At 51.2% G+C, this 27,271-nt stretch overlaps 1 protein-coding gene and 1 long non-coding RNA gene across 3 annotated transcripts in view; one reads left to right on the plus strand and one right to left on the minus strand.

The window, feature by feature from the left end:
- Window positions 1-3,553: 3,553 nt before the first annotated feature.
- LOC123364482 lies at window positions 3,554-7,468 on the minus strand. 2 transcript variants are annotated; one of them, XR_006577125.1, is made up of 4 exons: window positions 6,407-7,468; window positions 6,185-6,329; window positions 4,479-4,662; window positions 3,554-3,856 (listed from the first exon to the last, which is right to left on the minus strand). It is a non-coding gene; the product is annotated as an uncharacterized LOC123364482 (long non-coding RNA). The 2 variants fall into 2 exon arrangements; XR_006577124.1 differs by having other exon boundaries at window positions 6,185-7,468.
- A 487-nt stretch (window positions 7,469-7,955) lies between these two features.
- The window catches only part of DBNL (drebrin like), a 34,387-nt gene continuing 15,071 nt past the window's right edge, over window positions 7,956-27,271 (plus strand). Inside the window, exons 1-9 of the mRNA XM_045005072.1 lie at window positions 7,956-8,104; window positions 9,129-9,184; window positions 15,507-15,619; window positions 17,883-17,957; window positions 18,977-19,123; window positions 20,214-20,291; window positions 24,327-24,478; window positions 26,521-26,575; window positions 27,081-27,155. Coding sequence (XP_044861007.1) covers window positions 8,022-8,104; window positions 9,129-9,184; window positions 15,507-15,619; window positions 17,883-17,957; window positions 18,977-19,123; window positions 20,214-20,291; window positions 24,327-24,478; window positions 26,521-26,575; window positions 27,081-27,155 — 834 coding nt within the window. The 5' untranslated portion in view covers window positions 7,956-8,021. The remainder of the gene's footprint in view (window positions 8,105-9,128; window positions 9,185-15,506; window positions 15,620-17,882; window positions 17,958-18,976; window positions 19,124-20,213; window positions 20,292-24,326; window positions 24,479-26,520; window positions 26,576-27,080; window positions 27,156-27,271) is intronic.

Consider the following 27,271-nt stretch of genomic DNA (forward strand, 5'->3'; position numbering starts at 1 on the left):
AGGGGGGACAGAAGGCATGTGGCAATTGGGTCCGGGTTTCAGACAGACCTTGGGGGCTCTGAGGGGAGTAATAAGCAGTATGTGGAGGGGGAGACCAAGGAAGAGGGAGCATTGCTCAACCTGCTTGTACTGAGACAGGCAGGTGAGGAAGGGACACAGCAAAGACATCGCTGGAATCAGTCTGTTGCCTCCACGTGCCTCTTCTCTAGCATAATGGGCACTGGTCAGTTTTAGGTGTGCAGTAGAAATTACCATATGTAAATGGTTCATTAGCACATGAATTGGGACAGGTGGCTTCATGGCCTTGCAGCCATGCACATGCTGTGCCTACAATCTCCCGAACCTCCTCTGCTATTGTAGATGCATTCCTGGGTGCCCCCAGATTCACTGCCAAAGCAGTGTCCACAAAACGTCTGGCTGAGAGCATGGAAAGCCAATTCCCAACCACAGCAGGGGCTGCTCCCCATCTATTCAGGTGAATAACGGCTAGATAAAGCCTTGTCTGTACTGGGATTGCTTGCACTGGGGTCACTGACCCAATGTCAGTGCAAATCCCTAACAAAGCCGCGCTGTTGTAATAATGATACCAGGCTTTTAGCTGCAGAGCTCAGATCATGGTTCAGAGGAGCTCCGTATCATCATTGCCATTTTACAGATTTGGGAACTGAGGCACAGAGAGGAGCTGTGACTAGCCCCTGATGACCCAGCAGGTCAGATGATGTCTCCATCCATGTTTGGGGGGCAGCTGAAGAAGAGAAATTGCTGCGATCTTCCAGACAGCACCAGAGATGCTGTCAGAGCCTCCTTCAAATGCAAGCAGCTATCGCATGGCACAGCTAAACCCTCTCAGAGGAGGAAGATACAGGGGAGAGTACTCAAGGAAATCCCCTTCCTCCACCCTTTTCCTGCAGCCCCTCTAAGAAAGCGCAGCGCTCTGACTCAAGGAAGCCTCTCCCACTCATCCATCAGTGGAGACAGATGCTAAGCAGGCCTTTATTCCATAAGCCTCAGGCCCAGCAGCCGTGGAAACAAAAGCTTTTGCACTCCCTCTAGATGTGAAGTGGAAGAACTGAGGGAGTCTCCTACCTGCTGCCTACACGGCTCTCTGGCACCCCTTGTGGGCCAATGGGGAAAACAGGGGTCCCTGTGCCTTGCGGGCAGGCGGGATTTGCATATACCCCATGGGACTTGCATAATGTACCCCAAACTGCACAATCCAGACCATCTCCTGGCCCAAGAGCTCAGGCTCTAGGCCTGCTGCTTCCAGCTCGTGCCCCGGCAGTAGGGGCTCTCCCAGCGTGCCATTCCCATCTTCCTATGAGAGGAGAGCTGCAAGTAAAGGTGGGATTTTCTGCCAATCGGGGCTCTGGCAGTGAACCAGCCAGCTCCTTCACTGGCCCAGCAGCAGAGCTGGGAAGGCTGGCCGTATGGAGTGGAGGACACACACCAGCAGGTACAAACAAATGTACACTTCCACTTCAATGGCCTCGTAGGTACAGTTTCTGGCAGCTCCTCCAGGGACGGGCACCAGGGCTCCTTGCTTCCTTCCTTAATAATATGTGAATAAACCCCACCCCATAGCAGCTGTCTCCGATTGTTCTGAAGCCACCACTGTCCCAGCGGGAGGAGGAGGAACTGCACTGGGAACCTCAGTCCCATTTCCAAGCTTGTCAGCAGAAAGAACGTGTCTTTTCATGCAGCCATCACAGCCAGCTTGTCTGGCACGGATTATGGCCTGGAAACATTCTCAAGCACCCCTGCCCTTTAGAGAACTTAGCCCCTTCTGCACAGAGATGGGGCTAGTTAGCCTGCTTTGGCACCACTCCTCCCACCTCAGGAGCCTGTGAAGGGCTCTTTGCTGAGCAAGGAAAGGGTGGGCAGTGGACAGGCCAGGGAGGAGTGGGCAGTTTGGGGGAAGGTGCAGGGTGATACTTCCAAAGACATCATCCCCTCCAAGGATCAAGGCATGGCATGGAGGCATAGGTTCTGGGCCTCCTAGGCCTTGAGTGGGATGCTTGGCTTATGACCTCATTCCCTAAAGGAATGAGGTAGACCTTTGGAACACAAAACCAGAAACATGTACTACACCAATTAGCCAGCAGGCACCATCCTTCCCCTTCAAAGCAATTGGTAAGTCAGGCACGAGGCAAGACTTAAAGGTATTCAACCTATCAGCCTCTGCAAGAGCAGGGGGAGGATTTGAACTCAGGACCTTCAGCATCCACAGCAAGGGTGAAACCTCAGCACCAGAAAGTTTCTTCCTGTCTAGCCCTTCCCCTCTCCTGTGGAGGAGCTTGTGCATTTTTAGGCAGGCAGCATAATTTCCCAAGTATAATTTTGCACAAGGGGCACGTGCCATCTCTAATACTTAAGCCAGACTCACTCACAGACACCGGTATTCGGAAAACAAACACCAGGTAAGAACAGGATCTGTGGGGGTCCAGCCTTCATGGCACCCACCATGAGCCCTTGAAGAAGGTATGGAGCAACCCCACCTCCATCATTAGCATTTGAGCCCTAAGCCTCCAGCATTCTAGCACAGCTTCTGCCGCTAAAGTAGCAAAGTTAGTGTGATCAGCTAGCCGCAGGAGAAAGCTTTACTCCTTCCCCAGCGGCTCTGCTCCCAAAAGTTCTTGTGCTGTTCCAGGAGATGGAAGAGCTTTTGCTCATAGTGATGATCTCAAAAAGGGATGTGGGCCATTGAAGCCACATGCTGATCTGTGCAGGGAGGAGCCCGGCTCCAGCGCTTCCTTGCCATCACAACTCCTCTAGCAGGAGTAGTGGACTGCCAGTGCACAGTATGCTGCAGAGAGGCGCTGGGACTGAGTGCATATACAGGGCTAGAATATTTGGGATGGGGCGGGGAGGCTGTTGTGATGCCCAAATCCAGCTATACTACCCAAGCCACAGATGAGAAACGGCAATTTTCAGCAGTTTATAACTTGGACAAATCTGAAGGGAGTTTCATGAGGCTAGCAGAATGTACCTCCCTGGCCCCAGGGCCATCCCTACTGAAGGTCAAAGGCCTGCTGCCAACAACAGAGCTGTACGACCTTTTAAATTTTTTTTTTTAAATTGCAATAATCTTGCATAACGAAAAGTGTTAGGCAGATTAAATATAGGGGCTGATGCCAGCTCCCCTTGTGTCTGTGAAGAGACTCACACACCACTGGCACTAAATAATAATAATTAATAGGTACTCACCAGGCCAGGCTTAATTAAGTTTCCCAATTCCTTATGAAACCCTGCATGGCATTATTGTGATACTGTTGCCACCTAGTGGCTACTCCGAACATTGCAACATTCGAATAATTAATACATAGCTATTATATAGTGCTTTGCATAAATAGATATAAAAACACTTTAGAAAGGTCAGTATCATTATCTCCGTTTTACAGATGGGGAAACTGAGGCATGGGAGAGTGAAGTGCTGTGTCTAAGGTTACCCAGTAGCAGGGCCAGGAACAGTTCCCGACTCCCAGATCAGTGCTGTAACCACTAAGCAACACTGTGGTGGCAAAGGAATGATACACAAATAATGTAAATACAAATATTATATTATATTATTATTATTATTTGAACCTCATTGTTCTAGGTGGTTACAAATCCAGAACAAAGAGACAGTCCCCTGGGACTAATGTTTAGAGCCAAAGTTTATGAAAAGTCCAAAGGGATACTGTCAAAACATAATACGTTGAACAGAGAGAAAGAAACAAGGCTGGGGGAAGGGAAATGGTTGGATATGAAAGCATCTTGATTTCCTGCCAGTACTATGCTTCCCGGCCTTGGTCTCTACAGCAGACAGTTACATGCCCCTTGGACAGCAGCGGGTTAGGATATTAACACACAGAATCAGCTGTGAAACAAAGCGAGACATGAGCAGGGTCACAACGCCCAAACATTCAAAAACCATGAGTTAGGCCCCAAAACTCATGAGATTGACTTAAAAATAACATTCTGATTATTTGCTTTCTGATTTTTGAACCTTCAGGTTCACATTTTCAAGCTTTTCTCGGCCACTACAGGGGATAGAAGCTTACTTGTTATGTAAATTAAGGCTGAGATTCTCATGTGATAACCTGACTCTAGGAGCTGGGGCTTTAAGAGAAACACAAGATATTTCAAGGTTCATGATAAAATCATGAGCTTGTAACACTGCAAGGAGCATTCTCTAAGTAGGGGCTGGTCCATGGGGAAGTTATTCCAGAACAAAGTGGGGGTGTGAATTTAAAGTGTAAAGAGCTATTCCAGAATACCTCCTTGTTGGATGTTCATATTCCAGAATAAGAGGTTCACATAGGGAGGTATTGCAGACTAGCGTACTCCACAATAGCTATTCAGGTCAATTTCCCCATGCAAACATTCCCTAAATTGGGAATGCTGAACATCTGGGGCAGATTGGCCGCTGGAGTCGGAAGATGATCTTTAATTGCATTGAGCTCATATTCTGGTGCAGCGGATGCGGGGAGGCAAGGTACCTGAGGGGAGGAGACCGTGAGGCAGGGGGTTGGAGCAAACATGATCAGCTCAGGACAGAGGTAGACCAGTCAAACTGTGGAAGATATTATCGGTGTTCATACTCCTGCAATTGCTCTGCAGCTTCAATTTTTGGTTGGCTCAGGCTGGCTCCTCTGTGCTGGTTCTTTCCCAAAGGCCATATAGCTGGAGATGGGAAGAAATGCTGCATGGGTCCTAGCGCTGCCAGAGGAGGGGTCTCCCCTGTACAGTTCTTCTTGGTAGGAGGGGTGGCCCTGACTGGGCTCCATTTTACCCTCCCATGCAGTAGTACTTGCTTAAGCTGCTCTGACAGCTTCAGTTTCTGGCTGGCTCCTCCCTGCGGTTTATTCTCCTAGCCCACATTGCTGGGGAGAGTGGAGGCACTGCAGGGCTCCCAATGCCCCCAGGGAGAAGGTCAATGAGATTTCTAGGCTATGTCTACACGGAATGCTACACCAGACTCTGAATCTGACTCAGGTTTGAGCCCGAGTCCCCCTTCTGTCCACACACAAATCAGACTGACTCAGGTCAGCAAGCACTCAGGACCTGGGTTCTAGGATGCTGCTAGGGGGTGGGTCAGAGCCTGAATCCTGCTATGACTTGGGTCCAGGCCCTGTCATTTTGCAGTGTGGACACAGCTCAAGCTGCAGACTTGAGTCAGAAGGTCTGTGTAGTGCACTACAGTTGAGTTAACATGGCCATGAGACCTGGGTCCAGCAATTGTAAGCCCAGGTTTACAATGCAGCGTGGATGCTCAAGCATGAGCTTGGAAACACGGAATCTCCAGACCCGGGTTTACAATGCAGTGTAGACATACCTGAAGAAGCCAGCCCCAAGCAACAGCAACCCCACACCTTTTCCAAATACTGATTTCAGAACCCGATGCACAAAAGCCTAAATAACAGGAGTGATTAAAACCAGACTTGCCAGCAGTTCTGATTTGGCCAGGACTTCCCCTTATATCCGTCCAGGACTGTCTCTTCCTGGGACAACACCCTGGTGCCCCTATGGGAGCACACAGGGGTCTGAGAGGGCAGGTGAGGCAGTGCGCTGAGGTGGTAGGGGAGCTGGGGCTGACGGGTGTTAGCCAGGTGTGTGTGGGGGAGCCTGAAAGGAAGCTAACTGGGGTGCATGGTGGGCAGGGCCGCCCAGAGGGGGGGCAACTGGGGCAATTTGCCCCGGGCCCCATAGGAGCCCTGCGAGCCCTGGCCTGGCAGCGGTCCGGGTCTTCGGCAGCATTTTGGCGGCGGGGGGCCCTTCAGTGCTGCCGAAGACGCGGAGCGACTGAAGGGCCCCCCGCCGCCGAAGACCCGGACCGCCGCCGGGTGAGTACAAGCGCCGCAGCTCCCCCGCTTTGCCCCAGGTCCCCTGAATCCTCTGGGCCAGGGCCGGCTCCGGGGTAAAAAAAAAAAAAAAAAAGCCGCGATCGCAATCAGTGGCAGCTCCACCGCGCCGCTTTGTTCTTCGGCAGTAATTCGGCGACAGGTCCTTCCCTCCGAGAGGGACCGAGGGACCTGCTGCCGAATTGCCGCTGAAGAGGCCGACGTGCCGCCCCTTCCCCTTGGCCGCCCTAAGCACCTGCTTGCTGAGCTGGTGCCTGGAGCCGGCCCTGCTCTGGGCGGCCCTGGTGGTAGGTCACAGAAGGCATTTGTTGGGAGGAGACTGGTGCCAGGACTGCATCCCTTACCTGAAAAAGGTGTTGCTGCTGCTCCTCTCTGCCTGGGATTCAGAGAAGTTGCCTGGCTTTTTTTCCTGCAGCCCCATGCAGACTGAAGGTGTAATTGTAGTTGTGTGCCCGCTGCCTTCCTGTGGCCCAGCTGGTTCAGGTGATACTAAAAGAAACCAAGCAAAGACATGTAATGAATAACCACAGCTTCCAGCAGTCACAGGTGGGCTGGGGTAATGTTACCGAGTTTGGATCCCTCGGCTGGGGTCAATGCCCTGTTGCTTTGGCGGCTCCAAGGTTCCTCACTCTCCACTCTCATTTCCCATCCAGAAAAGCAACGAATGGCTGCAGTGCGGTAAGGAAAGTCCAGCAGGGCTAGCTTGCAGGCATGTGGGTGCCAGGAGACAGCAAGCTGCTTATGAGCTAAGTCTGCTTCCCTCTCCTCTCCAGTCAAACAACCAGGAGTCCTGCCTATAAGGCCACATGCTAGTTCCTCAACTGGGGCGGCAGGAGAATCAGAGTGCTGAGGAGCCTGCGTACACGAGTGCTAAAGAAACTATATTATCACAGGGACTATGTGTCTGCCCGAGTCTGGGACAAAGATGTGACTCCATGTAGCAGACCTGCCAGCCCCAGGAGTCAGCCCCCAAAAAGCATGAGGGTTTTTTTTTTAAGTTATATTTTTTTGGTTTGTTTTTTGATTTCTTTTAACTCTCCCCTCTCCCCCGACTCCCCACCTCACCCTGGTGTGTGGGATGAGTAATTTTGCCAACTCCCTCAGTGTGGGGATACTGGCCCCCGAAGTAGGAGCTCTCCCAGCTGCCTGATAGCATGGAGCTTCCAGCTGCTCACCAACCCCAACATACTAATTCATCCCCCAGTACCCACATCAATCATGACCATCTCTCAGCCTCACCTCAGTTAGGGTTGGGGGTGTGGTGTTGTGGGTGTCTGGGAGATTGTTGTGGGTGTGTAGGGGGTGTCTGGGGGTATAGGAGTGAAGTGTCTGGGGATGGTGTAGGGGGTGTGGTGTTGGGGGTGACTGGAAGGTATAGGGGGTGTCTGTGGGGGGCAGGGGGATATTGAGGGGGTGTCAGGGGGTATAGGAATGAGGTGCCTGGGGATGGTGTGGGGGTTGTGGTGCTGGAGGATGTGTGGGTGTCTGGGGGTGTAGGAATGAGGTGTCTGGTGATGATATGGGGGTGTGGTGCAGGAGGTGTCTGTTGAGGGGCTGGGGGATGTTGCAGGGGTGTGGAGTTGGGGGATGTTGTGGAGGTGTAGGAATGAGGTGTCTGGGGATGGTGTTGGGGGCTGTTGCATGAGGTGTCTGGGGATGGTGTGTGGGGTCTAGGGGGTGTCTGTGGGGGGACAGAGGGATGTTTTGGGAGGGATGTAGGAATGAGGTATGTGGGGACGGATTGGGAGTATCTGTGGGGGATGTTGCAGGGGGTGTCTGTGGGGTGGATGTGGCAGGGGTGTCTGTGGGGGGATGTGATGGGGGCTGTCTGTGGGGTAATGTCTGGGCTGTCTGTGGGGGGGATGTGGCAGGGGTGTCTGTGGGGGGATGTGATGGGGGCTGTCTGTGGGGTAATGTCTGGGCTGTCTGTGGGGGGGATGTGACGGGGAGCTGAGGGGGGGTGTCTGGGGTGTGTGTGTGTGTCTGGGAGGTCTGTGGGGGGTGTCTGGGTGTGTGGGTGATGGGGAGCTGTGCGCGGGTGTCTGGGGGTTTCTGGGGGTGTGTGTGTGACGGGGGGTGTCTGGTTGCTCGGGGCCGCCCCGCGGCTTTGCCCGCCCCCCCGGCCCCTCCCCATCGCGGCGCGGCCGGGAGGAGCCGGAAGGCGGAGGTGGAGGCGGCTCCATGGCGCTGAACCTGAGCAGGAACGGGCCGGCGCTGCAGGAGGCCTATGGCCGGGTGGTGGCCGCGGGGAGCCCGACCGACTGGTGAGGGGCCGGGCCCCCTTCCCCTCTCCTCCCCCTCCCCCACTCTGCCCCCCCCGGGACCGGCCCCGCCCCCGCCCCCATCCACCCCCCCACGGCCCCCACTCTGCCCCCCCCCGGGACCGGCCCCGCCCCCATCCACCCCCACGCTGCCCCCTCCCCCTCCTCCTGCCGGGCCCCCCACTGCTGGGGACCGGCCCCACCCCCATTCACACCCTCCCCCCGCTGGGTCCCCTCCCCCACGGCCCCCACTCTGTCCCCCTCCCCGCCCCCACCCAGTCCGCCGGGTCTCCCTTCCCCCGCCAGCCCCCCCCCCTTCTCGGCTCTGTCCCTCCTTCTGTCCTCCATCCATCCCCACTGCTGGGGACTGGCTCTGCCCCCCAATCCAGCCCACTGCCCCCCGACTGGCTCTGTGCCACTCCCTCCTGGGCTCCCCCTCCCTGGGACCAGCCCTGTCCCCGCCGGGCCCCCCACTCTCGGGGACTGGGCCCGTCCCCTTGTACCATCCCCCCACCCCAGCAGGACTGGAACCTCCCCAGAAACCCTCCCCCCAGCTCAGAATGGTTCACTTCCTCTTCCCTTGCGGTAGGGCATGGGGTGAGGGTGATGGAGATGCAGATGGGGGGTGGGCTTGCTGGGGCAGGGTGTGGCTGTGGGGCCTCAGGGCAAGGGAGGCACGTGAGGGTCACATTAGCATAGATGGCACTGGGGCCATGCTGGTTGGGGTGGCCTGGCACCAGCTGTGGGTTAGTGGTTGGAGAAGGATTTGTGTTTGCGCAAGCAAGTGGGTTGGTGTAGGAGACGAGTGGTGGGGAAGTGGATGGCTGCCAGGATAACACAAGAGGGGATGGGATGTAGTGAGGAGTGTATGGCACCTGGGATGACATATGAAGAAGGGAGTGACACAGTCAGGATGGGGCTAGCATCTGCTCTGGGGAGATGGGAGAGGGGCTGCAGCAGGAGGCTAGGCTGGTGAGGAATAATGGTGCATTGGTTACTAAAATGTCACCCCTACGCTTTATTTCAGGGCTTTGTTTACCTACGAAGGCAACAGTAATGACCTGCGAGTGGCTGGCACTGGAGGTGAGTGCTGGGGCAGCTGTGCCTGTCTGGGGTCAGGATGGGTCCTTGGTTGCTGTGTGCGTGCATAGAGGGTGGTATGGTTTAGCTTGACATGGTCGTGATGTCTGTTCCGCTTCGTTACCCGGTGCTGGCTGTTGGTGTCCTGTGTTTGTATGGAATAGCTCTGGGGATGGAGATTCTGCCTCTTCTTTCACCCCAGTTGCTTAACAAAGGACATCCCTTTCTGGGGCTGTGATCTCAGCCCGTTACTGCTTGCTCGGACTCATGGAAGACGTTGTGAAGAGTCCTGGATTAGACCCCGGGACACATACTATGGGAGATAAGGTGAAAATGCACCTTAGCTTTTTCAGTGATCCAGTAACAGTGCCTGGTGGTGATGCTTTTTCAATGAAGAGGTGCAATGTAAAAGCAGAAAGAGTGGCGGTTGGTAGGGGACTGTGATGTCACGTGTAACATGAAGGGAAGTTTCAATCACTCTCAAAACAGCCTTGGCTCATTTTCTTTTCCTTCCCCTTTTGTGTGGGTTTTTCTGTTGTTTTTTTTTTGTTTTGTTTTTTTAAAAGCAACTTGAATTTTAACACAACTAGGGTTAATGCAACGGAAAGGTAGCACAGCCACACACCCTGAAGTCAAGGTGACTTGTGACAATAATTCTGACTTACTGTCCATATAGAGTATTTTCTGATTTGGGTTTCCCCTTTACATGTAACACTTAATATCTTGCTGATTTCCACATGAAAACATACTAATTTACAGCTGAGAGTGCTAAACTGTAGGTCCCACCAACACACATCTTAAAAGCAAGGAAATTAGTATTTGTATCATTTCGTCTGTTTTCCATTCATCAGTTTCCTTTCCCAACCTCATATTTTCCTTTCACATCCCCTGTATCACCACACACAGCAGCTAACAGGCACCCTTGAATGCCAACCATGTTCACTGGTTATACGTTTATGTGACTAACACAGGGTTGGTGTGACCTTGAGAAATTGTCTTGTACGTAGCTCTGTGTGTGGTTTTGAATTGGCGGCAAAATGAAGGGCAGTGTCGCTCTGCAAATGGTAGCTGAAGGATGGTTTTTTGGTCGTCTTCAGGAAACCCGTGAAGGGGTGATGTGTGGCTGTTCGTGATGGTTCCCGGTGTAGTATTTTTTTGTAGACATTGCAGAACTAAAATCTGCCTTGATGTCGTGTGTTTATGGTTAGCGTGAAGACTATATATGGCTGCCCAGGATGCGAGCGGAGGTATAAGGGCCATGGCGGTCAAAGAGAGGCATTTGAAGTTGAGAGTAAGTGGAGCGTAGATAGTGTGTTGAATGATAGAGCCGCTTATTTACCCTGCTTTTTAAAGTTCATGCAACTAGGAACCTTAATTCCAAATTAATAAGTATTTTTGTTTCAGGCATTGGACAGGTTTGTAATAAACATGTGTATCGTTGATAGTTATTCACATGGCTAACTAGCAACGTGGCCTCTGCTGATTGGGGCCTTGATATCTCCTATGCCCTCTGCAGAGCTGCGCTCCTTGCCTGTGTTTTCTCACACGGGCTCACCCCATGCAGCCCTGCTCCCTCCCATGCCACCCTACTTGTCTACCACAATCAGATTTTAAACATTGGCACATTAGATGCATTCACGCCCCTGAGGCCCTAGGAGATCCGTAGCAGTCCAGTCAAGCAAGCATCCTCCAGTCTGCCAAACTAGGACTCCCCTCTGGAGAACAGCAGATTTGTCTCAGGGAGAAACTGCTCAGCTGGTAACTGCAATTCTTCCTCTCCTTGTCCCTGCCTGGTCAGTGATAGCAATAGGGGCAGGAAGAGAGGGATACTTGTAGCTGGAGGTCCCGCAGTAGAGGAGCTAAGAGCTCTTCACTCAGCTTCTCCCACCCACAGCTGAGCTCCTGAGTGAGAGAAATCTTTCAGACTGGGAATCTCCTCCAGAGGTTTAACTGCTAGGGAGGGACATAGGTAAAGGAAGGAGCCAAGGAATTTGGCAGCAGGGCTGAGCTGCCAGGACACTCCTAGACCCCACTTTTCCAAGCCCGATTTTCGGATACCCTAATTTTAGGGGTCTCCCCATCCCATTAAATTGCCTTCCAGACAGAAGGATAATTATCTTCATTTCAGTGAGTGAAAATATTCGTAAGGCAAAGGACATAATGTTCTATTTGGAATGGGGCTAAGGGAGTAGGGCCTCCGGAACGGAGGACCTGGAAGGTCACTTCTTAGCCTGGCTCTCCCTCTCTGCTCTACAGCACCACTGCCAGCCTTTGTGCTTGGCTCCCGTCATGTCTCTGCCCCAACCCAAATAGCTGAATTTTTGGGCCTAGGCTGCACCCACATCTTCACTGATTTAGTTAGGCTCACAGTTGATGAACCCCAGGGTGCTCTCTGTAGCTCCTTCTTACTAACAAGGCTAAGATATGGTGGGAGAAGACGGAAGCTGAAATCCAGACTCGAGATTGGAACTCTCCTACAGAGGCAGCTTGACCCCTGTTGCTTTGAAAATGGAAGTTGCTGACGAAGCTGAGTGGCTCTGTTGGCTTTCCTTGCCTGATGACATAAGGTGGTTACAACTCGTACTTTTGATTTTTAAAAGGTCAGCGGTGTTCTGGATCTGAGATGTTATCAGAGTGTATGAAAAGTTTGGTGGTTGTGGGGACGAGGGTTGTGTGTCAAGAGGAAACCCCCCAGAAGTGAGATTGTCAAGACAGCTGCAAAAGGGAGAATTTCTAAACTTTTCTTCTGCACAAGCTAGTGAGTAAAAACATGTTCTGAAAACATCACATGGAAAATTTATTTGTCATCTTAAATGACTGGGCTAAATTTGGAGACTGAGTAGAACTATTTAATTGTGGGGAAAATAGGGATTTTAGTCCTGCTTCAAGTGCAAATCTAAATGCAACCTTCATTCTGGAATTGCTACCAATGCCTGATGATTAATATGCAACTCATACATTTTGTGGTGGCTAAATGTGGTTGAGTCAACACTGCAGGAGGAACCTTCGATGGTGAAATTTTACTGACATGTGAGCACTTGATTACTACTCCAGTATTAATGTTGTACTCATGCAGGGCTGTCCCGGGGGGGGGGGGGGGTCAAGTGGGGCAATTTGCCCCGGGCCCCACAGGAGCCCCCACGAGAATATAATAGTCTATAATATTGCAACTTTTTTTTATGGAAGGGGCCCCCTAAATTGCTTTGCCCCAGGTCCCCTGAATCCTCTGGGTGGCCCTGTACTCATGGTAGTTTTTAGCATTTAATTATAGGTGGAGAGGTATTGTGGGTAATGTTGCACTTTCTATTCTAAGTCCCTCTTGTCACACTCTCATCCCTTTCAACTTCCGGGCTGAGATATTCAAGGCTTGGCCACTGCCTGAGGGTGAATTTTCTTTTTCCTTTTAAAGTTTGAATATCAGCTGTTGGTGGGAGGGGGAATGCGCGTTCCCCATGATGTAACTTCTTGACAAGAATTTTTTTGAGGAGCCGTACACACGCAACAGCTAGGAGCGGGGAAACTGAAGTTGAAATTTGGCAGGGAAGGCCTTTGCGAGTCCTGTGAAAATGAGCTTTGAAAACCTTGTGCTGCACAAGCTCAGTTGAATTTCGCCCACATTCCTGCTAACCTCATAAAATGGGAAGTTGAAGAAGACCAGCCTGACCCCACATGTGCAGCTAAGTCAGCCCTGCATGTGGTCTTTGTAAGGTGAACAGGGAACAAGGGACAGTTCCAATGCATAGAAGGACGCCCTGCTTTGATGCACCTTAGGAGCTTTGGTGCTGAGAGGCTTCTTCCTGGTGGCCTCCGGTAAGCGTGTTGGGTGTTCTGCTGGGGTCTAGGCCAGTAGTTCGGATGCTCAAAATTCTCTTGAGGCTGGTGCCTGGATATTAAGATGCCAGATATTAAGTAGCACTGTTAATGAAGCAGGAAGGCTGCACGCAAAAGCCAGAAAAGGACAAAGTTAATGTTGCCCACGTAGTCTTAACTCCACCTCTTTGTGCGTAAACTGCATTCTGGCACTGTTCAGTTAGTCCAGACCATCTCTCAAATGATATAGCATAGGCTCATCCCATCTTTTTACTGCAACTGTGGGTCCATGTGTAACATCCGTAGCGCTGCTCTGTGTATGGCAGTCTGCAGTTTTTGGCAGTGTATGGCAGACATAGCAGTTTTTTATAGGAAAAGTACCTAGCAAACTCTTCTTACACAACAGAGTGACCATAGTAATGGTGAAAATCTGAAGTGTATAGAAACCACCTACGTTTGCATCGAATTTAACTGCATAGTGGAGTGTCTTGTGCCCTGTTACACCTACAAATCACACTGCTGTGGGTGCTGCTGGCTGACAAGAAACCGGTTGTGCTGACCAGACACCTGTGCAGGGAGCTTGGGGGAAGCTGGCTTTCCTGTTTGTGTGTGTGTGTGCATGTTCTCTTATTTTGAGCTTGCTGCTAAAATGAAATGGGAGGAAGGAACACGCAGCTGGAGACTTTGTCAAGCTGGTCTAGTTTCAGGTTACACAGGAGCCCCTTCAATAAGCCACATCCAAAGAGGTGACCAGTGTTCGTTCCTGAGCCTCTGTTCCTGCCACGTTTGCTTATGCATATTACTTTAAGGAATCTGGATCCCATTGGAATCAATGATAACTCCCATTGACTTTAATGGGACCAGGATGTGCCCATTACTGTTTCAATACAACTTCATGTACAAACTTGTGTGTAGAGTTTAGAGCCATCTGCTACTGCTTTGAAAACAGTCACTGTATTGAAATATTTAATTACAATGAAGTGCCTTGGAATATATGTCCATTTATGGTAAGAGTGGTTTTCATTTGACATACTTTTTATTTTAGACCCTGTAGGAATCTGGCCTCTTTCCAGGTGAAATGTGAAGGGATGTTTTTAAGGATGCCAGGGCTCTGAAGAGGTCCTGCCTCTTCCATATGATCCATAAAATTGCAAACTGTAGCAGAGCTGTGTGGATTTGTTGGTTTAGGTGGAGGCCTCTAACCAGGAGCTGAGTTTGTTCTGACTGCTCATGGCCAAGCAGTAGGAGACATCTCCCCATCTCTCCAAGGGCTGAGTTTCAGGAGTGGGGACTGTACACATCCACAGATAGGACTCTCATCGGGGGCTGTGCTTGATCTGTGTGTCCATGTGCGCTGATGGAGGACTCACACCGGCCGGTGATCTGTTCTCTTCAAGAGAGTAGGAAGTCTTGCCATAGTGTCTAGTGGAGATTGGGGCATGAACAAGAGTGAGCTGGCTGAAGCTGGGCCTGGACAGGACTGAGGTGAAGATGGTGGGTTGGGGGAATCAGCTGGAGGAGATGGTGGAAGTAATATCGGCCTCTTTGATTGGAGGAGTACTTCCGCCATTCATTAATGGTGTTTGCAGCTTAGGGGTGACTCTCGGCCCCAAGTTGCTGTTTGATGATTTCAGCAGTAACCCAGTCAGCTTTTTACCATCTGTGTTTGGCTAGGAGGTTGGTCCTTTTCTTTCTGATGTTGTTCAGGCCTTTGTCATCTTGGTGAGGCTATTATCGTGCGCGCTATGTGGGGCTGCACCTTAGAGCCATTCTGCTGGGAACAAGTGACAGCAGTGCTGTAGGGTCAGCTCTGGCTGCCCATTGGTCTTAGGGTGGCGCTCAAGATGTTGGTGATGACCGCTAAAGCTCTAAGTGGCCTGGAACTGGCCTCCCTGAGGAATCTCCCCTCTCCCAGGCCATACTGCCACAGCTGTGGTCAGCGGGAGTGCTCAAACTGGATCCCCCTCATTATAGAAGAGAGAGGTGGCTGGCAAGGTGTTCTCTGTGAGGGCTCCAGGACTCTGGAACTTGCTCTCCCGCCTTGGTCTGAAAAAGCCCAACTCTGACTTTCAGGGCACACTGCAAGAGACACCTGCTTGGCAAGGCTCTGGAGGAAAAGCTCAGGGTCTTCCTAGATGATGAAAGCTGGCTTCCCTCCCGAGTTCCTGTGGAACTGGTTTCAGCCTTGCTGAGGTTTAATTGTATTTGTTGCGTGGTTATGTTAGGGTGCCTGGGGCCTTGGGTATAGATGTCTTTAGTATTTTTTATAACCTCATTTGGTAGGAATAAGCAACAGAAGCAGACAAACTCTCAGGTCCCGTTTTCATGGACACATCACTGTTGATGAAGGCTGCTGACAATTGAGTTTTATTTTCTCAACAGTTTGTTTCTTAGTTGGATGTTTTTCTGTGGGGCGCTCACGGTAATTTTTCCTCTTCTCAAGACTGAGATGGTTGGATCAATCTCACTCTGCTTATCTCTCTCCCTTTCTCCCTCTGTGGAAATAACTGTACAGATGGCGGCCTGGAGGAGCTGGTGGAGGAGCTCAACAGTGGTAAGGTGATGTACGCTTTCTGTCGGGTAAAGGATCCCAACTCTGGCCTTCCCAAGTATGTCATCATCAATTGGGTAAGTAGAGATGGACTGTTTCTGTTAGAATGTGGAGCCTTAGGTACATGTTTGATTCTCTCTCTAGGTGGGAAAGGATACACCCTTGAACCAGAGCTGCCAGCATCTAGAAAGCTAAGGCTGCGATTATGTCATGGAATCCGTGACTTCCATTGACCTCTGTGACATCTCCTGCCCTGAGGCTGGAGCTCCCAGCCAACCCTCCTCCGCAGCTCCTGCCCTGCTGGGGGGGACCCTGCAGCTCTCCTGCTGCAGCAGGTGGCTGGGGAGACCCCACAGGCAGGGGGAACCCAGAGCTTCTACTCACTGCAGCGGTGGGGGGACCCGAGGGCCCCAGCAGCAGTGGGTGCTGAATCTGCCTCCCCATTTTGTCACGGATATTTTTAGTAATAAGTCAGGGACAGGTCACGGGCTTCTGTGAATTTTTGTTTATTGCCCGTGACCTGTCCCTGACTTATTACTAAAAATATCCGTGATACAAACTTTGCCTAATAGATAGCTAATGCTTGGAATGCCTTCGGGGCCAGAGTGACACTCCCTGAAAAACACATGCAAATCTCTAGTGCACTGCAAAATGCGAAGAATTCAGATGAACAAAATGGGGAGATGTTCCTAGGCCTTCTGAGGTGTTCTCTTCTTGTTAAGAGGATAAGAACTGACATACTAGGTCAAACCAATGGTCCTTTTAGCCCATTATCGTCTCTCCAACAGTGGCCAGTACCAGAGCTTCAGGGGGAGTGTACAGAACAGGGCAGTTGTCATGATCCACCCATCTTCCCCTCCCCATTTCTGGCAGTCAGAGATTTAGGGACATCCAGAACATGGGATGCATCTCTGACCTTCTTGGCTAATAGCCACTGATGGACCTGTCCTCCATGAACTTATCCAGTTCTTTTTTTAACACAGTTATACTTTGGTCGTCACGGCACAGTTCCACAGGTTAATTGTATGTTGTGTGAAAAAGTATTTCCTCTTTATTGTATTAAACCTGCTGCCTGCTAATTTCATGGGGTGACCTCTGTTTTTTGTATTTTGGGAAAGGGAAAATAACACTTCCCTATTCATTTTTTCCCCCACACCATTCATGATTTTATAGACCTTCTATCATTGCTCCCCCCTTAATTATCTCTCTTTAAGCTAAACAGTCCTAATATTTTTAGTGTCTCCTCGTATGGAAGCCGTTCCATACCCTCGATCATCTTTGTTGCCCTTCACTGAACCTTGTCCATTTCAACTATATCCTTTTGAGATGGGCTGACCAGAAGTGGACACAGTATTCAAGGTGTAGGCACATCATGGATTATTATGGTAGTTAAACTAGCAGTAAATATTATTGGGTTATTTAGGTTAAGGTTATTAAGGCTGTAAATATCTTGAAAATAACCTCTCTAGAGCGTTACAGCTAGAATAAAATGTTTGAAAGTGAGGAAAACTTGGAGTTGAGATTCCACAAACAGAGCATGCACGGCGCTGTTCTTTATTCTGTATAGGTTGTTGTACTGCGCTCGTATCTGAGCGCCTTCCAGCAGTACAGTGGAAGCCATGTGACGACATGTCTGCCACGTGTTGTTTGTTCTCTCAACCCTCTCGCCGGGGGAGAAGCCTGTGCAGTGGAGTGTCTTGTTTTGGGAGGGTTTTAGATTTTTTGAAATGTACGTGTTGCTTTGTATTGATGTTAGAAGGCCGGTCAAAGAAAGTGCCTGCGCTTGCAGCAGAAGGTGGTGAGTTTTGTGATGGTCTCTAGTGCAGATAAACCCACCAATCCGTGTGTGTTACAGGTCCCCTCTGGGCCTGATCCAGGGGAAGATGCAAGTCTGTTTCAGCCTCACCTTTGGCACCTTGGCTGTTGGACTCAAGCTGTAGCAGCTCCTGCTTTCAGCCGTTGAGGTTCTCAGTTCAATCCCTGGTGTGTCAGCTAAGAAGGCAGCCAGGTTTACAGGCCCAGTGTCCAGAAGTAGGATCCTGTTCTTGAGGAACCAGGCACTGGTGGCTCTTGAGAGGGTTAGCAGAGAGGGGATCTGCCACTTGGATGCTTACTTTACATTTATCTCTTACATTCCTCTCCTTCGCTTTAAGTAATGCTGCTAGAGCTTTGCCTTTGCAGCATCTCTTCCCCTCAGTCTGGCTCCACCTCACCCTAGCATGGGTGATAGCTGTGATGTCCTGTTTCAAGGAGCCATGTGGGGGAAGGAGCCCTTGTCTGAGTTGAGTGCTACACAGTCCTTGAGATGAGGTTCTAGGTACTGATGTTTTCTCTTTGCAGACTGGCGAAGGCGTGAATGATGTGAGAAAGGGAGCTTGTGCCAACCATGTCAGCACCATAGCAAACTTCTTAAAGGTACAGGCATGTTTTTATGATGGTCTCCCTCGACCCTCCCTTTGCTCTTGTTTGACCTCCCTATTATTCCAGATCTGCAACCCTGGCTTTTTGCCCTTCCTGCTGGGAAAGGCCCGAGGGAGGTACAGCAAGTATTTCAGGGTTCTGGCCACTCCATATTTACAGCCTGGGATCTTCCCAGGTGAGCATGGGCTTCTCCTGGAACAGAAACACAGCAGAATGCCACAGCAGGGTGTGTGTTAAAATGGTGATGGCACTCAGCTGAGTCCCCTTAACCACCTGTGAAGTGAACCTGTTGAGCATCCCGTAGGGGCTTGTTGCTGGTAGACACGTTCTTCTAAGTTTCTTTGAGAACCAATATGTTTTAGGGGGTTTTCCTGATGAAAAATAGTTCCTGATGGAAAAAGAGACCACACGGGAGGGGAGAGCTACAAACACCCTTTCTCTCTTACGTTGTGGATATTTACCTGTTAGATTAACAGTTCTCCCTCATATCTGGCAGCCCTTTGAGCTGCAATTTGTGGGCAAATGGCTTCTTTAGACCCTGCTTTCAGTGCAGTAACGTGTCATGACTCCTTCTGCCCTCTCTCTTTCAGTCCCTTGACCTTGGGGTTCCTTAATCCTTGCTGTTTTAGATTCAGTATTGAGTCCAGAAACTTGTGGCTCAGGTCTCTAAAGTGAAAGTTCAGGTCAGCCCAGCATCCTCTTCAGGAGCTCGAGGAGAATGGGTGACAGCAGCAGCCTGACCATGCCACTTCACACTCCATGAAGTGTGGGACCAGATCCTAATGACTCCCTTTGCCTCTCCCTTCCTTCCCCTCTGTGGGGGTCGTACAAAAGGCAGCCAGAGGGATTGGAGGCCTCTGTTCCCATAGGAAGTGTTTGCCCTGCACGTGCAGTGGTGAAATCAGGCCATTCTGCTCTCGGGCGGCAGTGTGTGTCTTTGGGCAGAAGGATGTCGTCCTTTAGCCCTTGGAGTCAAGTTTCTCCTAACTGTGCTGCTCTTTTTCTCTGCCCAGGGCGCCCATGTGACGATAAATGCTCGGGCGGAGGAGGATGTGGAACCTGACTCAATCATGGAGAAAGTTGCCAAGGCTTCCGGCGCAAACTACAACTTCCATAAAGAAAGTAGCAGGTTCCAGGATTCAGGCCCTCAGACGCCAGTGGTGAGTTCCTGGGACCTTTCTAAGTAACCTTTGCACCCCTGGGCTGCAGGGACAGCAGGGATCTAGCTACCAGTGTCTCAGCTATGCGGCAAGTAGGGCTGCTCAACTCTGATCCTGGTGTGCCGGCTGATCCTGGTGTGAAGGTGGACTTGTCCTGAAGCTAGCTGTGGTATTCTTCGTGGCCTCACCCTCTATATCTCAGAACTTCTTTCTCTGGAGCTGATGGCTAGTGCCGGGATGAAATGAGAGACCAGCCTCAGTGTATTGTCTGTAGTGACTCCAAAGCAACAACATTGGAATTTCTAAAGCACCCCTCCCAAGATGTTAGAGTTCACGTGTGTCAGCCCACAACAATTAGCGTAAGAGCAAATTCTTTTCAGTTTCAAACATCGATTTTTGTGCTCTCACTTTTCAAACACTGCACAGGCATCAGTTCATCTGAACACTAGAAAAGATCCACACTCAGTACGTCAGGGTCAGGTTGCTGACCGTCTCAGCTTGGTCACTGAATGGTATTTTCTTGATCATCTTTATCATCCGTGTCTTGGTGCTGTTTCATTGCTATTTGTGTCTGTCTTCCTTTCTCTTGTTATTGAAGATCCTTTGCTGATCTTGTGATGAGCTATCAGCTTCTTAGCTTCTGCCACATGGCGGGGGGTGGGGGAGGAAGGACCTATTCTTCAAATATCTATATATTTACCGCTGTCTTTTTCCTTTTGGGTAATTTCCCTCCCTTATCCTGCCAGTTTTGTCTGTCTCTAAAATGCAGCTCTCAGATTACAACTTCCTGTCTCTCTCTGGGCCAGACTTCAGGGTCTGGCTCATGTGGTGTCATAAACTGGCTTTCAACATTCCATTGGACTTTCCCTTTCCAGGGCCCTCTCCAAGGTTGGGGGAATGTGGAGACACATGGCCAATTGTACAGAAGCAGGCACTTAATGGTCCCGTTGAACAGTTCTGGGCGCACTATCCTGGGAGGGGAACCTGAAAGATGCTGGGCTGTATTGCCAGTCTGCTGCAATTTTCTGACAACTAGATCCTGATTATATACAGACTGCCTCAGCTGTGTGCTTCTCTTGTCCACCTCCAGAGTTCTGTCTACCAGAAGACAAACGCCATGTCTGAAATCAAGAGGGTCGGTAAAGATAACTTCTGGGCCAAAGCAGAGGTGAGTCCCCGAGTATTGGATTGGTGAGGGAGGCTTGATTTGGGTAAGGTGTTTAGATTTAACCTGAGCTTTTTTGTCACTAACTACCTCTTCCTCCCCTTCCTAAGGCTGGGTTTTGCTGACTACTGGATAATGGATTCGTGTCATGGGAAGGGTTTGTTCTGTTTTAGTGGGGGTGGCTGCTTCCAGCTGCTATAGAAGTGTCTGGAAAAAGTATTGGGGACAGTCCTGACTCTCGCATGTCCTGCCGGGTTTGTGAGCAGAAGTCCTGATATTTCTTCATGTACCCGAAATACAGGAGTGAGGGCTGGAAGGAAATTGTGCTTCAGGTGAAAATTAACTGGAGACATGTAAGTTTTCATATCTAGGCAGCTCATCTCTGTGTCACTGTCCCTCAGTGCCTGTGTAGATTCTTATTTGGTCCTCATCTCAGAACACCTGAAAGCTTCCAAAATAACAATAAGCTCTGTTCTTCTTTCCCAGCCTTTTGAATCATTGGCTTGAGGGGTGTGTGTGTGCGGGTGGGTGTATGTAAAGAACTTACTGAGGGGAAGCCGAATCAAGGAAGGGTTCTGAATATACCGAGTTCTGAATATACTGAGGTTTGTGGTCTTTTCCCTCTTGTTGCAGTGAGTTCCATAGTCTGGTCTAGCTCCGGCGAGAGTCTTGGCTCCTGCCCTCTTGAGACTCCCACTGATGATCGGCAGGTTCACGGTTGAAGTGGGGTGTAGCTGTTGTGGGAAGTCATGGCTGTGGAGGGGAAGGTGTCTCTCGGGGAAATAGGTCAGATCCCAAGAGGGCTGTGACTAGGGAACCGGTGTGCTGAGTGGAATGCTGCGGCAGGTTTGGTTAAGTAGTCAGGCCGCTGTGGTCCTTAACGGGTGTTTGACTCATCCCTGGATCTAAATCCTGAGCTGTGACAATGAAGCCTGCAGGCCCCGGATGAGAGCATTTCCGTGGCCAGGGCTGTGTTGATGGGACAGTCTCCCCGCCAGTCCCAGCAGGAAGTGGGCATGTTTTGTCCCACTGCCTGTTGGGGCATGCGGTAGCACAGAGGAGTCTGAAAGGAGCCCTAGGTCGCAGACCAAGCTAACAATCTGAGGGCAGGTGCCCTTGACAGCGGGTGATGTTACAAAGGAAGCAAGTTCTCCAGAGTGCTCCCCAATGCCCGGTCTGGCTTGGGCTCATCTTGGCCATCTGCTCTTTCGATTTTGACTAGGCACTGAGAGAGCAAGGCAGTGGTGCTGCTCTGTTTGACATGGAGAACGTCTGGAGCAGGGAGTTGTACTTGTCCTGCTGGCACTCAGGCCCATGTAATCTCAGCAGCCCCCCAATGGCTTCCTGTAGGTGGGGGAGAGGGCAAAGCCTTGTGGGGCTCCACTGATGAGGGTGTTGGAGGAAGGGTTCCCCATAAGGACCCTCTGAGTTCAGTCTGAGAGGAAGGACTGGAACCACTTCAGGTCATTTCCGTTCCCTCCTGCAGCCTCTTGGATACATGACAGGCGCATTTGGTGATGGATGCTATGAGATGCTGCGGAGATGCTATGAGATGCTGCGGAGAGGGGCAGCAGGATGTGAGGCTGGCTGTGGATAGGTTAGGCCATCTACCAGAGCAGCCAGTGCTGTCTCCGAGCCCCAGCCTGGAGGCATCCAGGGTACTGCCATGTAGGGTGGGGTTGCAAGTCTCTTGTGTATTAGCTGCTCAGGGCAGGTTTAGAAATCAGGCTAGTTAAATCTGCATGCATACCAAGTATAAACCAGCCATGAGCCTGCGCTGCCTAGGAGCAGGAGGTTAAACACTGGGGACAAGTGATGGTTTCTTCGGTCCTGGCCAGACAGAGGAAGGATGGTCCAATGGGTAGGCAATCGCACTAGGTCTTGAAGACCGCGCTTCCATTCCCTGCTCTGCCACAGACTTCTTTTGAGTGTCCCAAAGGAAATCACTTAGCCGCTGTGTGCCTCGTCTGTAGGATAGGGACTATAGCCCTGCCTTACCTCATGGGGGGGGTGGGGAGGGGGGAGAGAGAGAGAGGTTAAATGTATTGGAGGTTATCAGGTGTGCAGATAATGTGGTGATGGTGGCCGGATAAGTACCTGAGTGATTTAGTTAACAGGGTTGATGAGGTTAAAGGTTAGCCTCATGAAGGGAGGTGGTGATAATCTTTGTTGGGGGGGGGGGCGTGACTGTGACATGGACACTCTTGCAAACCTCCCACCATTATTAACTTCACCCACGTTCAGTGCTGGGAGCTCCGTGAGTTGTCAGCACCTGCAGATACTGTTAACACCACCTGCATTCAGCTGTTCTGAACAATGCTAATGGCTCCTATGGGTGTTGACAACCCATCTGCCCCAGAGAGCTTCCAGTGATACCTGTAGTGGGGTTGAGCCAGTGTTAGCAAAGGAAGGTTGGTTTGGGGGAATGTTCTCTAGTGTGGACACCCTGGAAGCAAGAGTCTGTTTCCCAATCCTTTTTAATAGTCAGTAGTACTTGTGTTGATGGCCAGTTGATCTGAAGGTAACAAGGTTCTTGTCCCAGAATCAGGCTACACAGAACTAAAATCAATGAGTTCAATATCACGTAGGGACACTCACACTGAGGGCAAAGCAAAGCCATGACAATTTTTATTAAAATAAGGAATAAAACCAGAAAAGCTCCAAGCCACAATAATAGATAGGAATAATCCAGTACTGGGGATATCTGTGGTATAATTTGTTGCATAAGCTCTTACATTTACATATTGCACCCTTCCGCGAGGACCTGCTGGTAAGAGACAAAGAACCAGCCCTGCCTCTGGCATGTCAAATGAGTCCGATGGTCCAGGTTCCTCAGTGCTCCAGACTGATGGTAGATAACAATAAATCCAAAGGGGCAAATGGAAAGCACTCTCCCTACACAGTAGTTTGCCCTATTATAGAGCTTGAGCACCATCATGAATATTCATGCTAATACTCAGCCTGCCATGCCCAAATCTAACTTTTTCACCCTCATCATATTGGGGTGCACTTATCCTATAGGTAAGGCTATGTTTTAGTCACAGGTATTTTTAGTAAAAGTCATGGACAGATCTCAGGCAATAAACAAAGAATCACGGCCCCGTGACCTATCCATGACTTTTACTAAAAATACCTGTGACTAAATCTCACCTGCTGGGAGGGGGGCGCTCCTGAAGACTGCTGCTGGGGGGAGGGGTGGGGGACGGTCCAGGGCCATGCGGCCACCACCGCTGGTCCCAGACCGCTGCTCCAGGGCAGCACCAAAATTCACGGAGGTCACGGAAAGTCATGGAAGCCATGATTTCCGTGACCTCCGTGAATGATTCGCAGCCTTACCGATAGGTTAACAAAATAATCCTTATTATCATACCTGTCCCTTTGTTCTCAAGCAGTTTTGTGATTATCACTTCCGTGTTCCTGTGGTTACTGGTTACCGTTAGGTTCCAACTCCTGCTATTTAGCCAGTTATTCCTAGTTCCCCAAAAGCTAAGAGTAATTGTCAGGCCATTTATCTATGACAAGGGTAATGGGCCTACTTTACTTGACTAGACTTATGCTAACTTGCTTATGCTAATGTCTTACAGGCCTCAGGCCTGTAGGTTCCTTGTGTTACAGCTGACTACGATAAAGGCTAAGCCAGCCCTCTGGGCTACAGGTCCCAGTTTCTGTTCTCTGTTCCCATCCGGAAGGGGAGGGCTCGGTCTCAGGGCATGGCCCTGATCACTGTCAGGGCTTCTGTGACTTGTGCTTACATGAGCAAGCAAGGTCTTTGAGGGAGGATTCTGTGTTTCCGGGTCTGCCCTCCATGTGGAGTCCGTGGAGCCCTCCCAGGAGTGTGCGAGGTGATGTTAGAGCAACCAGGGCTGCACACACTCCAACTGACGGTGCTCCCGGCTGTAGTGGACAACACAATAACCAGCTGTAAATCTCTCGTGATGGTTGGTGATTAAAGTACGAAGACATGATGAGAAGAGAGCTTTGGGGATTTTTCTCCGGTGCTGGCAGCTTTAACCAGACTTGGCACGCTCCTGTCCTTAGAAAGACGAGGAGAACCGCCGGCTGGAGGAGAAGAGGAGGGCGGACGAGGAGCGGCAGCGACTGGACAAAGAGCACCAGGAGCGGGAGCGGCAGGAAGCAGCCGGGCGTGAGCGAAGGTTTAAAGAGAGATCCAGTGAGATTGATGCTCAGAAGTGAGTCTCTTATTTGCACTGAGAAGCTCTAATAGCTTCCTTGCCTTATTCCAGGGTTCTGTCTGGTCTCCTTCCCTCTGACCCAGGGGCTGCTTTATTCTCTCCCTCCCCCCAGCACCACATGCCATCAGGCTAGCAATCCCACGCTGCAGAGCATAGGACCCAGGAGCAAGGACCTATGTAGGGAATGCTCCACCCTCACCTCAGAAGACCGTCCCAGTGCCCTTCCAGCCAGATCTCTGGCATCTCTCCTAAACGTCTCCTTCACTGCACCAGTCTCCCCATTCGTGTCAGCGGAGAGGGGAAGTGTGTGGCCCAGTGGGTTTCAGGGAGTGGCAGACTTGCTCTGTCTGCACACAACAACGTGAGCTCTCAGTTAAAGTTCCTTCAGCGCATTTCCAGGTGGAGAAGGTGCCTTCTCCACAGCCAAGCTACAAGCTCAGCTTGTTGAGCAACTTCAGCTGCCCCATCCCTTTGCCTTCTTCACCCTGGAACTGCCTCCTCCCTCAAACAACCCTCTCAGACTCGAGAGAGGAGCCCCAGCGAACAGACCTTGCCCAGTCCATTGGACCAGGGCTCCAATTGACGCAACCATAAGCCCAGCCTTAGAGGTGACTCTCTCTCATCTTTATATGTAACCTTACGGCCATCCATGGTATTGCGCAGCGCAGCACAACCACAGTGGTGTCTATGCCCAGGCTCTTTCTGTGTTGGTAGCTGGCAATACGTCTGCTGCTCCAGCACGCGTGCAGATCACAATTCTGTAGCTGCTGCCTGAAAACAAATGCTAGGTGTTGAAACCATGGCTGAAAACACAGCTCACCCGTTCACAGACGGTTTCCCGAATGCTACAGTAGCACCTCTTGCATCCATTTGCAGTCTGACACGGTCCCACATTTAGGGATGTTCCCCTCCCCTGCAAATACACTCACCTACAGCTCTAGGACATTGCAGTTTCTCAAGGCCACACGATATAAACAGCAAATGTGGCCGGAGCTGAAGGGTGCCTGTTGGTTGCAGTGCAGGGCAGACAAGGTAGCTGAGGGTTGAGATGGGGCTTAGGGGCTGTGGAGCAATGTAACTGCTTATTTCCACACTCTTTGGGGTCTGTGTTGGTGGATCCTGCAGTCTGGCAACCTTGACTATGTTAACACTTTTGGTGTGAGGCTGTAGTATGTTTGGGGGTGTTTTGTAGCTCCTCCTAACGAGAGCGAGCCTTGCCCCCTGCTTGGTGTATGACCGGGAGTCTCGTTGGTCCTGTGCCCCCAGCAGCTGTATGAGTAGCCACACCAGAGACACCCTAGAGCCAGCAAGGAGCATGATAGACTGGCAGGGAGCAAGCCCATCCCCAAAGCCATGCACTGATAGAGCCATGCACATGACAGAGCTGGGTGGGAGGAGGCAGGGGGGTGAACAGCCCCCCAGTTTGTCTGCCCAGCCCCTCTGGGCAGGGAGTTCTTTCCCCCACCTCTGAAGGGTGTGTTGGGGGGGAAGGGTCCCATGGTGATGCATGAAAAGTGATCAGAGAAGCTGGAGTGGCCACCTCTCCTTGCTACTGCCCCACAGTCCCCACCTACGTGACTCCGATAGTGGGGTGGAGCTGACACACCTATCCTGATCTCCACCCTCACCCCCGATATTAAGCCAGAACCTTGGGGAATGCTTCACCTTCCCTCCCACTCCTGGAGCTGGCCGTAGGGGCCCCTGCGCTGCAGTCTCTGTGCCCCACAGGCTCGGCTGCCAGGCGCTTGCTGCTGCCATGAGGAAGTCTGGGAATGGGTAGGTGGGAGTCCTTCCTTGTGAACGCTATGGCAAGGGTGGGGATTGTTCATATGACAGATGGGAGCCCCTAAAGCACCAATTTTAGGGGAAGGGGTGAGGGCAGCACCCTGTTGCAAGGTTGGCCTGTGCCAGGGCCCTATGCAGTTTGCAGCAGCAGAGAGCCAGGGAGCTCCGCCCAGCTGGGCTGCTTGGCACCAGGGGCAGAGCGAGCAACTCAGCCTGGTTATTATTTAACTCCAGTTTGTTATTTATAATGGCAGGAAATTCCAGCAGCAGCAGGATACCCAGAGCAGGGACAAGGAGAAGCAGCAATGGGTGAGTTTTGACAGTCGCCGTCCCTTCGACCTCTTATTCGTGACTCTTGCAGAAATCTGGGGAGGGGGCAGAGTCTCCTAGAATAGTGCAGTGTGGACTGCGTCTTGGGGAGCTCCAGACAGACAGATGCCCATGAGCAATGTTGTACCTAGACAGGCTAAAGCAGTGTCAGGGCTTTCCTTGTGGAATGTTTGTAGGGGTCAGGAATGACTTGTCCAACACCTGCAGAACTGTCCGTCTGGCCAGGTGCATTGGACAGAGAGTGGCTTTGTGAGAGCATCAGCTGTTGGCCCCTCTCATAGGCAGGTTCCAAAGCCTGGCAAACTGGGTGTGTCCAGAATTTTGTTGTCTGGCTCTGTAATGACCATCCTTCCAATGCTGCTTCTCATTCCTGTCCCCCTGGAGCCAGGGGAAGCCACGTTTCAGGGCGGGGTTTGGCATGGGGGCTGGGTGAGAGATCCTTGTCTCTGAGGCTGCGAGAGCAAAGGGTTGTCTTGTGCCACAGAAGGAGCAGGAAGAAGAGCATCAGGCCACCCAGCGGAGGGGCCTCCGGAGGAGTGAGTCTGTGGAGAAAGCTCAGGTACGTGCGAGGAGGAGCTCCCATGATCTGCTGCCAGCACCAATAGCCATGGCTGCGCCAGCCGGGCCCACGGGCATCCATGGCTGGGCAGTGCGCTCCTTTTCCTGCCGCTTCGA

Source organism: Mauremys mutica, chromosome 2, assembly GCF_020497125.1.
Source record: "Mauremys mutica isolate MM-2020 ecotype Southern chromosome 2, ASM2049712v1, whole genome shotgun sequence".
Taxonomy (NCBI): Eukaryota; Metazoa; Chordata; order Testudines; family Geoemydidae; genus Mauremys; species Mauremys mutica.